The sequence below is a fragment of the Phaethon lepturus genome, unplaced genomic scaffold, assembly GCF_000687285.1.
Source record: "Phaethon lepturus isolate BGI_N335 unplaced genomic scaffold, ASM68728v1 scaffold10794, whole genome shotgun sequence".
NCBI lineage: Eukaryota > Metazoa > Chordata > Aves > Phaethontiformes > Phaethontidae > Phaethon > Phaethon lepturus.
The window spans coordinates 41,328-54,281 of NW_010535499.1; the positions used below are offsets into that span (position 1 = coordinate 41,328).

General features: G+C 46.6%; 1 protein-coding gene across 1 annotated transcript in view; it reads left to right on the forward strand.

The window, feature by feature from the left end:
* The window catches only part of PLA2G12B (phospholipase A2, group XIIB), a 10,895-nt gene extending 2,547 nt beyond the window's left edge, over positions 1-8,348 (forward strand). The window contains exons 2-4 of the mRNA XM_010285839.1: positions 3,810-3,898; positions 5,484-5,649; positions 8,230-8,348. Of these exons, the coding sequence (XP_010284141.1) occupies positions 3,810-3,898; positions 5,484-5,649; positions 8,230-8,348 (374 nt within the window). The remainder of the gene's footprint in view (positions 1-3,809; positions 3,899-5,483; positions 5,650-8,229) is intronic.
* Positions 8,349-12,954: the final 4,606 nt, after the last annotated feature.

Sequence of the window (12,954 nt, forward strand, 5' to 3'; positions counted from 1 at the left end):
CCTGCTGAATCAGGGCCTAACTGCTTTTTCCCCAGGCACAAAGCAAAAATTATGCCTTCTACTTTCTTTCGTTTCAGCCAAGAGACACCAATAATAGCTTATTTTGCTACAATAAAGGTCAGGACTCGCCTGCGATTGCCACATCCATCTTCAGCTTAGCACATAGCACTGGGCTGTTCTGGCTATAAGACTCTCCTCTTGATTTTTCAGCAGCTAGTGAGGTCTGAAAACAAACAAGTTGATGGATTACTCCCTTAAATCAGGACATTAGGGTATGCTAGCATTTGCTGGCAAATACCTCCTCCTCCTCCTTTGGGCATCTTGGTGGGGAAACAGCCTGAACTGGGAGTAAATCCCTTGATAGCTTCCTTCAGCTGTCTGGCAGGCAGGACTTCAAGGTTTTGGTCCTGAGTGGCTTAAGATGAGGAGGCACAACCAGGCTGTGGGAAAAGAGCTTTCAAAGTCAGGCTCTCCAACACAGCACTATAAGGCTGTGGTTAGGTTAGTATGGGACACATCTGCCCAAAGCCTGCTTGCCTGGGGCAGAGAAATAACAACGGACCCCCAAGACCATCTTTTCACCCAGAAATGCATTCACATACCCTGCCAGTGTATCAGTGCTTGCAGCATCCGAGACCTCCTCTACTGCCAACAGCTGTTCTAGCCAGCTGGCTCTTTTCCAGTCTCTTGGCACAGCTACAACAACCTGGAGATATTAAAATGCACCAGGGAAACTCACTTCCCATTAGAAACTGAACTTCAGTTCTCCTCTAAGGCCATGCCAACAAAGCAGCACCCCAAAATCTATCTTCTTGAAAGAACAGGCTTCCTCAGCAATGCTGCGCTTCTACACATCAGCATCACCCTTCAGCACGCTGCTGGGCAGGTCCTGCTGTGCTTGCAGCTGTCTTCTGGTACCTCTCCCCAGCTGCCCTGCAGCAAGCAGATGGACCACAACAGGCCCCTGGTGAAAGACAGCTAGCAAAATAGCCCATGTGACCAGCTGACTCCTTTCCCCACCACAGACATGCATATAAGGATGGGCGAGCAATAAATGCTAACAAAAGCACTGAGTCAATGCCCATGTAGAGTCAGGAATAAGGAATGCCTATTATTTTTGCTTTGCTTCTGTTTTTGTGTTAGCTGGAAAACAAGTTGTGGGAGAGAGGTTAACTGTGGCATCTTGGACTTTACCTAGCTGACAAAGAGTTTACAAAGGGGCACTTTACAAATTATTAAGCTTTATTTTTCAGAGAGGAAGGGGCAGGTTTCCTACAAGGGCTCATTTTGAAGGCAGTTCAATGTTTTGTTGATCACCGTAATTCTCATGTGAGATTTTTTTTTTTTTCCCACTCAGGACAACTTTCTAAGACCTTATAATAGCTGTAACTTCAGCTTACTAGAAGGTTTGCTCTGGAAGCTCACTTATCTCCATATCCCCAGACAGTCTCACTCTTACTCTGACTGGCAACCTTATCCCATTGATTGACAATGTGCTGCAGGAATATAACTTACCATTGATATTACAAGCAAGTCATTAAAATTTGACACCATCCTGCAAAATCCACCTTGGATTTTGAACTTTCCTCTGCCTCCTACCTCAGTTCAGGAACATTTGAATTCTGAGTCCCAATACTCAGCCACTTCCAAAAGGGCAAGTAGGGGATGAGTTGCACCGAGACCTAGGTGCAGCCCTCCTCTCATTATATTGCCTGGGAATCTTGGGTTATAGATTCAGTCCATATATAGACATAATTCCTTCTCTCTATAGCAGAGCCACCGAAATGTGTCATGAACTCAAAAATTACCTTGCGTCAGCGTACCTCAACGGGCTTCAGTTATGTTTTGGTGAGAAGATAATCCTGTAATTATGGCGTGCCGCAACCAACTGATTTGTGCTCTTTGTCTCCTGTTAACTCTGCTCTACCTGCTCAAAGTAACAACGCTTTCTGCACTAGAAAATTACATCTTGAGCATAAAGCAGATCTGACCTATTCAAAAGGGGCCAAAAAAGGTAGAAACACAATGGTAACTGCTGTACAGAGAAATACCTTCCCACACAAATGCCATCACCTGGTGGTAATGTCAGCTAGAGAGCTTTATCTTGGCTTGCAGACAGCTAAATCCTTGGTGCATACTGCATTTCCGTAGCTTGGAGAAAATTTGCTCTTGGCATCTCACAGCTGGACAGGGTTTCAGTTTGTTGTTTATTTGTTGCCAACCTGTTGTTTAAACAAAACTGCTCTGGCAATTTTTCATTTAGAAGGTGCTGAGAACATTCCTATGCAAGACTTTGAGGCATCTGGCTGTGAGGTTTTCTCAAGAACACAGTAGATTTATGGCTATGTTAACCACTGGTATTTGAGGTACCTTGACCAAAAAAAAGGGGGAGGAGAGAAGTGTCTTAAGTGATTATCAGTGCTGACAAGAAGAAAATAGTGAAATAAAGTTTAAAAGAACCCAATCCTGCCTGAAGGGCTAAATTACACCTACTTTATGCCTATATAAATTCTCTAGCAGTGCTCAGGGAGGCAGAAACTTAACGCTACAGGTGATAAACTTGCAGAAGTCTCAACTGACACATGTTTTTGTTGGAGCATTCACGCAACTTAGTAAGTTTTCCCAGAGCAGGGTTCAGACGTCTTGTTTTAACACCTCGCTCTGCATTTGAGATCTCCCTTTTATAAACCCAGCTGGGACAGAAACACAACAGCACTGAACGCACATCAAGGGACGGTACAGAGAAACCCAGCTCCATGAGGGGCCCGGTCTCCACATCTTCTCCAGGAGAGAGTCCTCTCCCGCCTTTAAACAAGCTCCTTGCACAGTGGGGTCAAGGCACACAGGCAGCCGGGAAACTCCTCCTCCCCAAACAGGGGGGTTAGGTTAGGTGGAGATGGAACCCAAAGACCCAGCATGGGTCAGCAGGCAGACAGGGCTTGCGCATCTTCAAAGCAAAATAAAACAGATTAAATTGCTGCTGAAGCTACTGTTTGATGACTGTTAGCTGGACACTTTCTACATTGGGTGAATAATTATTCACGGAGGAAATTCTTGCTCCTCTATGCATATTAAGAAGTATACAAAAGGAACGGCAGAGATAAAAGAAGAGAGACTGTTTGCAAAATGTGGCAGTGCATTGCCACGTGCAGAAAATGGACCAAGACCACCTCCTGCTCAGAGCAAGATCAGACATGTAAGGTTTAGCTCCATTTTGCTGAGATCCATAGCACAACAACACTCCAAGAATGAACTGAGGATGGAAAGAAATCCCGTTGCTAAGCTAGTAATTTAGACAGTAGTTTCTTCGAGGAGTTAAAAACCCACCTGGGTGATCCCAGATGTGCAGAGCTCTCAAGAAGCACATGAAAAAGTTCCTAGGAGATGTGGGAGGTTTGAGGCACTAGCTCCAGCCTGGAGGGTTGCTCAACTGTAAAACCCCACGCTGCAAAGAGGGACTTGCCCATTTGTAAGAGCTGTGGAGAGACCCAGACTTAGGGACTGGACTCAGACCAGCTTAAACATTTGAGAGGCATTGGGAACCCAGCTCACCCACACCACAGTGCTCCAGTAGCCATGCCAGAGGAGGTGGAAGCCAAGCCAAGCTGTAGAGCCTCACGAGGACTGAGCTGAATACAAGGGTCAGTGTCTCAGCCAGCTCTAGTACCTAACCTTCATTCCTTGCATCTCCTGCAAAAGAATGAAGCATTTGGGGGTGCAAACCGAAGGGAAGCTGCCTATCAGTCCTTGCCTTTTGGTGCTACTTTTGGGAAGACCGGCTTTCCTAACATTTTTCCTTTCTTTCTCAGGGAAGGCTCCAATGCCACGACCTCACTACAAACCCCAAGAACCCAACGGCTGTAGCTCCTATTTTCTGGGGCTCAAGGTACCCGAAAGTGTATGTACTGCCATTCCCAAATGGTGCAATTCTCTAATCACAGTAACCAGCTAATAATATTGGGGAGGGAAAAGGCTTAGCTGTGCTACACAGTGACTGTGTAATCGGCTTCGCTTCGCAGCTGAAGCCAGAGCTCTGGAAAAGGGAAAAAATATCACTTATGTGGTGTTAAGGGGACAAGCTTTCTGCTTGGGACTGCCAGAAGACATGGCTGCCTGCCGATGGCAAGCAAGGTGAACATGCCAGTCTGAGCACTGCCTAACTTACTGTCAGGCAGGGAAGCATTAAGATCTCAACTGCTGTTGGCAGTGAAACAGGAATCACGTAGACAGGAGTTACCTTTACGAAGGACCAGCCTGTTACTCTGCTTATCTCGGTAGGTACCAAAAGAGAAAGTTTCCTGAGCACTAGAAGAAGAAAAGGGGTACCTGGCCAAGCAGAGCACCAGTGGGGAGAAATGTATTTTTATCAAGGTTTTGATCAATCCCATGCCCTTGTGACAGGACAGGGAACACGTTCAGTGCTGGGCAGCTCAGTGACATAGCACAATGTGTAACCAGCAATACTCGAATGCATTCTCCACACCTGGCCCTTCATCCTCTCCCATGCTTTTTGCCTCTGCCAGGCACTGAAACAAACCTGCAGGCTTTAATACTGCACCCACTTGTTATTTTAAAGGCAATTAATGAAATCATATTGGAATCACCAGGAAAAGCACTCCTAAGAGGCTCTAAGAGCAGGAATTACTATTTAGCTCATGCATTACTGCCACCCATGAAGTCTGCAGCAATTCGGCAGATTTCTGCTCTGAAAAACCCTCCCTTTACAGCCCATTTTTCATGTTAGATTAGTTACTTAAGCTACATTTCATTGCAAACCTTGCGGGCATTTCTGCGGTACCTCCTCCTTATGTAGGCAGTCATTAGCGCTGAGCAAAACGAAGAAAAAACCTAATCTTCTAAATATTACATGAGGAAGGCCAAAAAGAAGAAGAATTTACAATAAGCTAATGAGTCCAGTCTCTCCAAGAGACAAGCCTTCTGCCCCATCACCCCCATAGTTATTAGCTAAGCTTGCTGTTTATTTTCAAGGGAGCAGAACTCCCCTGACCAAGCTGTATTTGTCCTCACAAGTGCATCTGTGCAAAATAAGGCATTAATAACACTTAGAGCAGATTTATTAGGCCAGAAGCAGGACTTACCAGGTTGTGGGAAAATAAGGAAAGAGCAAAGGGGCCTTTGCCACTGCTGGCAAGGATAGGAAGCTCTCTGATGAGCTCTGACAAATGAGAACTAGCAAACGGTTGTGGAGGGGCTGTTCCCCACATCTCTACCAGAGGTTAATCCCCCGTGACAGAGAGAAGAGAGAAGGGAATGTGGTCTACACTGCATTAGACCTACATTACTGTCATCACTTTCTCTACGTGGTGAGGGAGAAGCCTATTTTCCCTTCTGCTGCCTCAGCTCTCAGGGTAAGCTTCTGGAAAAGAAGCCAGCTGGGCTCTGTAAAACCTCACCTAGTTGCAGCTGTTTGAGTCTGAGGCCAGGAGGCAGCCAAGGGACACTTCTCTCCTCTCTTTCCCCAGCTAGACTTGGGCATCCCTGCCATGACCAAATGCTGTAACCAGCTGGACATTTGTTACGACACCTGCGGGGCCAACAAATACCGCTGCGATGCCAAGTTCCGCTGGTGCCTCCACTCCATCTGCTCCGACCTCAAGCGCAGCCTCGGGTTCGTCTCCAAGGTGGAAGGTAGGCCTCCTGGCTCACATCCCCTGTGGAGGGAACAAGCAATGGTAGGGAGGGAAGAGCGTGTGCAGGGAGCCCTTTCCTGGCCAAAAGAAACAAAATCTGCAGGAGGGAACAGCACATCTCACATTTGTCCCGTGCTTGTCACAGATGGGTCAGAGCTGAATGAGAACACATGGTTCTGAGATCTGCACACACACACACACTTCTGTCCCAAGACTGGACACCTAAAATTATTTACAATGGAAAACATTACAAAACACATGAGGAAAGAAGAAAAAAAAAAAAAAAACCCACAAGAAGCCCCTAGAAGTAATTCCTTTAACCCTTGGATGCCCTCCCTGAGAGTTCAGACACCTTCATGGGAGATCAAAAGCCTTCCAGAGCCAGTAAGCCACACACTGAAACCTCTATGTGGCCAAGGGCCAACAAACTGGGAGAGCCAAGGACAGGGTCTCTCTGGGATCTGGTTCACAGATAAGAGATGATGATGGCACCAGCGCCACACCACAGCGTGGGTGGTCACTGAGCCATTGCAGGGAAAATCTGGATTGCTCAGAAGCACTCATGCTAACAAAGTTTTAGTGACATGTCAGCAGCTCAAGAGCCACCCTGGGTTTGCCTTTTTTTAAAAGCCTCAGTCTTCAAATCCGAGAAGAGCTTTTTGGTAAAGGCTGCGTTTGGTAACCTCTGTGAAGGTTACGCATGCAATAGCCCAAGCCTGCCTCTTGATCCTCTGTGCCAACATCAAGCATCTCTGCACTGTGTGAGGGGAGGAAACATCTACCCCTACCAGAGGTCAGCCATGGCAGGAAAGTCTCCCCCAGGCTGCTCCTCCTGAGGCCATTTCAGAGCATCCTCATCCTCTTTAAGGCAAGTATCCATCTCTTGCAGAGGGGCTGTGTGGCAGTAATGCAGCAGGACAGGCAGAGATAAGACCTACCAACGGCAGGTGACACTGAAGCAGTTAAAGGTACTTACAGGAGCTCTGGTCTGAAAAACTGGAAAGAGCCCTTGAGAACAGCCCATTCCCAAAGCCAAATAAAACTGCTGCTAACCACCGTAGCAAGCCCCTCTGGGTTCATCCCCACTGCCAATGCCCTGCTATAAGGCATAGTTAAATACGTATTTGTTTTCCAAAGGTACAGCCTAATTAGGACACACAGGCAAGTCTGCATGACACTGGTACTAGTGCAGATGGCTTTCTATCTCATCACAGATAAATCTTTGGAAAGAGCGTCCAGGCCAGCAAGAGAAAACAAAGATGCGGACTGAGATATAAGTGCTACAGGCCAAGTACAGCCAATCTTTCATGGTCACCCTTATCTACAGGCCCTCATGCAGCCAACCTCCTCCTATCTCTTCAGATTTTCCCTTCACAATTTTTCAGATCCCTCCCTTTTCCTTTCTGCATGCAGCAGTGAAGCCAACAGGCAAAACCCTAAGGAGTTAACGTGGAGCAGCACCTACACTTCCTTGGCTGAGCCAAGCCACCTCTGCCTATAGTCAAGCAGGACTAGATTCCCCCAGGATCTCTGACTTGGTTGCCACAGGAGGCGCAAGCATTGCTAACACAAATGAACCTCCAAGCCATCCTCTCCTCTGCATTGGTCTGGCTCCTCTTGCCTTCTGCTCTATACCTGCCACTCCCTGTCCTCAGGGCTGCACTGAGCAACTCCTGTTACACCCTTCTGCTCCTCCACAGCCATACCAGCCCTTATCTGGGATCCTTTCCACTGAGTCACCAGGAGTTCAGAGAAAGCAGGCAGGGAGGAGCAGCTGCACTCCCTTCATGTGGGCACAAACATCCCAGCTGCAGCAATGCCAGTTAAGGAAAGCCTTGGTTTCCCACTGAGTCACTACAGCCTCTCCAACGCCTGCCCACTGAGTAGACTGCTACAGCAGCAGGAGCAGAGCGAGGTGGTCAGAGAGGCTGAGATGGGAGGAGACAAACCTAGTCTTAGTCCCAAACCTATTATGCATATAGCAATCAATGTTAGTACTACTGAGTAAACCCTAAGAGACCCAATATTAGCCTATTTATGTACTGACAAGCAGTTTTGGGCTTGTTTTTTGGTAGAGTAAGGGGCTAGTAATCAGGCAGACTGTATCAACAGCTCTACTGTTGCAACCACGTTAGGATTTTTCACGCTGGCTGCAGCTAGCATTATAACTCCCAAAAAGCAGAAAAGGCTGGTTAGTAGTAGCTATAGGCAACTGAGGGGAAAGGGAGCCAGGAAAGACAGTACTGTGGAGATCTTCTGAGAAATCTGCTTGGTAAACAGTGCTATGTGCAGTGCCCCAAGTGATCCATCAACGAGAAAAACCCGAGAGGCAAGAAGGGAGGGAGGCTGGGGGGAAAAGAAGTTAGTGCCAGATTGATGCCCCCCTAGGGAGAAGAGAGCCCTCAGTTCAGCAGAAGGGAACCTTGAAATTATATAAATGCAATACCCAGAGACAAAAAGACAGCCCATACTTCCAACTGCAAACACCACACAACTGGGCGCAGGGCTCAGGCTAGGGTGCTTCCACCAAGCCCTCAGATGTTCTGGGGTACTTGCCTGATCTTTTCCTTCTCCACAGCTTGTGAATCCGTTGCAGACACAGTGTTCAATGCTGTCTGGACCTTGGGCTGCCGGCCCTTCATGAACAGCCAAAGGAGCGCCTGCATTTGCAACGAGGAGGAACGAGATGAATTGTGAGGAACAGCAGATGCCTGGCCTCCATGAGCCCGCTGCCAAGCGTCCCCTCTCAGACACAGCACTTCAGCACAGTGATTTCTATCAGCCCTCTGGCCTAGCACAGGATAGGGGGACCTGGGCCAAGCAATACACGCCGACTACAGCTTTTGGGCACAGGGCCGCGAAAGGGGAGACAGCCCGTGAACACAGGGCAGTGATGCCCGCTGTCCACCACAGATGCAGTTCTAACAGCCCTACCCCTTTCCAAGTCCATCAGCCTGAATGATCCGATGCCAATTTTCTGTACAGACTCATCAGGAGAGACAAGCAGGATGCAGTGCTGGTTACAAACAAGGGGCTTGACTTGTTTGTTTGCCTTCGACACACATGTATTAGCTTCCCCTTCCCCTTAACTCTCTAATTTGCAGTGTGAGGCATCAGGTTTCTTCAACCCCTGAAAATCCCAGTCCATAGACACGCTATTTACATTTTTCCACCACGGGTGACAGACCAAAGAAGAGGGATAATTTGCTTTCAGTATGTTGCTCACACCCATCCCTAACATTTTCCATCCCAGCATTACACACCCTGGCAACCCTGCCTATTTAAATACTTGACGGATCCTAAAACGATTTAAAACATCTGGGGATTTGGTAAGCATGAGAAGGACTTTTAAAGGTTTGTGATACAAACACAATTCATTTTTGGGCAGAAGGGGACACAGTGTGCGAGACATGAAATCACAACACTCTCCTACAGTCTCAGGAGAGGAAGCTGCTTTTCTTTTGCAGTGTCCTCCAGATCTATTTAATTATTTTCCAGCTCTATCATTTAACAAAGCTTTTCTCTTAGGATCCCTTTTTACACGAAATGGCTGGGTAGCCACCTCCATCTTTTGCAGGAGGGAAACAGGAGGCTCGCAGTTGCCTTGGTTGAGATATTCAAAATCCTGAAGGCTTACCTGTCAAGAGGCAGGGCTTACATGCTACCTCTGCGGGGCAGAGACACTGCCAGCTGAAGAGCAATCAGCCTCAGACAGCATTCTTTCTAAAATGTGGTTAAAACTTCCATCTGCTATCAGGAGCTTTTACTGCATGCAAAATTAGAATTTAAAGCGGTATATGTAATTTCATCTACATATAACATTTGCAGACAGCTTTCATCTGTGTTTCTTGTTGAAAGGAAGTTGCTACTGGGTGCGCATGCCATGCCACGTAAATACTTCAGTGTCTCTGCAAACATATTTATGGTTATGTTCTTCCATCTGCCACAGAAAAGTTAAGGCTAGAGAAGAGCAATTTAACAAGAATGGAGAGTCTGTCTTAGTTACTTTTCTTCTAGCTTGTGTTTAAATGTATGCACGGAGCTATAAATCATTGAAGCCCCGTTATTCTGGTTCTTGCCAGTCATCTTTGCTTTACAGTGAACAGCAATGAGACATTCATCTGGCCTCAGACTGACAAAACAACAGTGCACTGGTGGTAAGACCAGGAAAACAGAAGTGAAGGCATGAGGTGTACTGGGATGTTTTCCATTAAGGAAGACCGTAATTTACACTGACCAGATGCAATGACATCCTTTCCTAGCTGTGCTAATACCACTGGAGAGTGATTACCGCATTGCCAAGGCTCATCTCAGTGTGTGTCTATCAGAGCATGAGGCTGGACAGGCAATCGTTATTATCTAAGAACAATATATTTTTGGCTAGGGATGGGAAGGAAACATTCCTCATTCCAGACGCTTCCCAAACTTTGTATTTTGTTGGTGAAATGGTGCCTGTTGCCAGTTTTTAAATGTGAGCATATTCTTATGATTAAATGGCAAAATTAAAAAAAAAAAAAAAATCTATCTTGTCTACGCTCAATAGCCAGCTGGCTGGCAAATATCTTAAAGCATTTTATAGTTCAAGTGACACCAGATTTAAGCCAGGCCAAGCAACTGATGACAGATAATGATACACACTAGAGCAATTGAAGGGTTCTGAACAAAATCTCTCTATCCAGACACTGATGCGGAGACATCACTAATACTAAACCGTAATTTCTTCACACTTGCAGACCACCATCCACCCCAAAACACTACAGACTGCTGCACGCAGGGCAGCTACTGAATAAGCGCATTTTTAACTACAAAGCTAAACTGTGGTAATCTGAAAAATGCCATTCCACAAGGAACCTTTGGAACCTTCAAGTGATGGCAACTCAAGAAAGCCACCAGATAATCCTGTGTAGGAGAAAACCAGCACATGAACTACGGCAAAACTTCTGCATCCAAACTAAAAATTGCTTCCACTCTGCACCACTCCTGCTACCCAGTGGCATACTGTCACTGAAGCAGCTGATCACGGGACTCTCCAGGTCAATGCGCCAACCTTGGGTCACCTTCACTTCCACCCTGCTCCGGAACAGTCTGCTCACCCGATGGCTTTCTGTTGACTTTGTGTATTTGGCAGGATGATTTGCAACCCTTGCTGATGTTCAACCCATTCGGCCAGTATGCCTTCTCTGAATAATGGGTCCCCAAACAGCAATCTCTCTGTTTCCACTAAGGACATAAAAGCAAGGACTAGGACAGCAGGTAATAGGTGTTTACTCCTGGACATCCAATGTTCAAATATTCACTTTACACCCTAAGAGAGAATGAGGCGACACCAGCTAGAACATCAACCACACACGCTGGGCAGCACTGATGCAGCTCAGACTTTGAACTATGGTTGGCAGTACTGGCCAGACCTTTGGGAGCGCTGGTCAGGTATTTTGCCTCCTTGCACACACACTGCCTGCTTATGCAGTGTATTTTGCTTCCACTCTGGTATGGCTGACTAGATTAAACAGGCAAACAGATCCCTTGGCTCTCAGATGAGTTTGGCCTTCGATTTCATGTCCAGGGTGTAATGCTGACAAAGACGACAGACAGAAGCAAGAGGTAAACTGGGGCGAGCTAAAAGACTTCGAAAAATGGTTTTGTTTGGGCCTAGGAGCCATCCCCTCCACATCAGAGGCAGATAGTAGACCTACTATCCTGCTTGCAGGGCAAACTAAACACCTTCCCAGACTGCTCCATTAATGTGGCCAGGCAGTCTCCTCCCCATTACTCTTCCAGATTATTTAACTAAAAAGCTGCAGAGCGGAAAGGCTGCTTCATCTGAACTGTCAGGAAGAACCAAGTAAGGTGCACAATAACTGAAATGAGCCAGGAAATGAACCTCTCCCTCCACCACTCCCCCACGTCCCTTTCACATGAACGAAAAACACCAGTTGCCTCTCCAGAAGGCACCAGCTAATTAATTTAATTTCCCAGCTCTTGTTTTATCAAAACAAGTATATTTAGCAGGGGCTGCCTGAACAAAGAAGTGACAGCAGGAAATTGCCTGTGTGGTCCTAATGCAGACATGAATCAGCAGAAGGAGACACGCAGCAATGCAAGAAGGAGGCTTTTTCATTTCTTTTTCTTTCACATATGGTTAGATAACACAGGAAAAGTGTCCTTCCACTTACGCCTACTGATCATCATACAAACATTTTCATTTATTCTAAAACACAGGTGCGCACACACATATTCCCAAATTGGAAAAGCAGCCATGAAGCCATTTAGAAAAATCATGAAACTCCCAGCCCATCAAATGCCGATTCCTCACCGGAATCTTGCTCACCAGAAAAAATAAAACTCTGAAATGGAATGTTGCTGAGGTGATTTGTGACTCCCTTCTAAACGGTCCCTTCAAACAGACTCCCCATCCATTTGAGAGCAGCAACAAATTTTGGACTTGGCAGCAATTTGGCTGCTTCCAACCAAAGTAGAAAATGGGTTATGCAGGCTAGGGGCACTTCCACCGCACCTCCAAACACGCAGGACAGAGCTGCACACTGCGAAGCTTCTTGCAAAAAACCTCATGAAAACACTGTGGTGCCACAGCCAACGGTGGGGATGGATCCTTCCTCTCTCACCCTCCAGCCTTGCCTCTCCCACTTTGTCTTTCACTCCTCACTCTGCCTCCTTCCTTTCACCCCACATTTCTAATCCTTCACCCCACAGCACTCCTGCTCCTGAACAAAGCCCAGAGGAACCCGAGCTGATCATCCATTATATTTGCTTTGGAAGGAGCATGATGGCCCAAAGGGGTTCCTGACAACCCGTGATATCGCCACCATCACCAGTAATTGTGTCCCTAACCAACTCTCACCCACCAGGAGACTGCGAACGCACACAGTCACTCTAACAGCGCTGCCATGTCTCCTGTCAGCAGGCTCACTGGGGACAACCCTGTCCCAACAACTACCCACATTACAAATGATTGCTCTAAATACCTCATGTGCCTTCCTCTAATTCCTTTGTCAGAGCCACAGCCTCTCTAGACCAGGGAAATGCATTACAACTTTCAAACAAAGACTTGGTGATGGCACGCTTTGCGGGGGGTGTTTATAGATGTTTAATGGTCTTTTTCTTACGATCAAGGTGCTATAGCACTTATGAAAGACACTACATTTATTGGTGGGGAGAGAAGAGGGAGAAAAATAAAGAGGCACTAAATTACAAGAGGGAAACACTATTAAACTGCATGCAATTATCAAAAGATACTAAAAAAAAAGAAGTTTTATTAAACCTTTTACTATTTAAAAATAACATT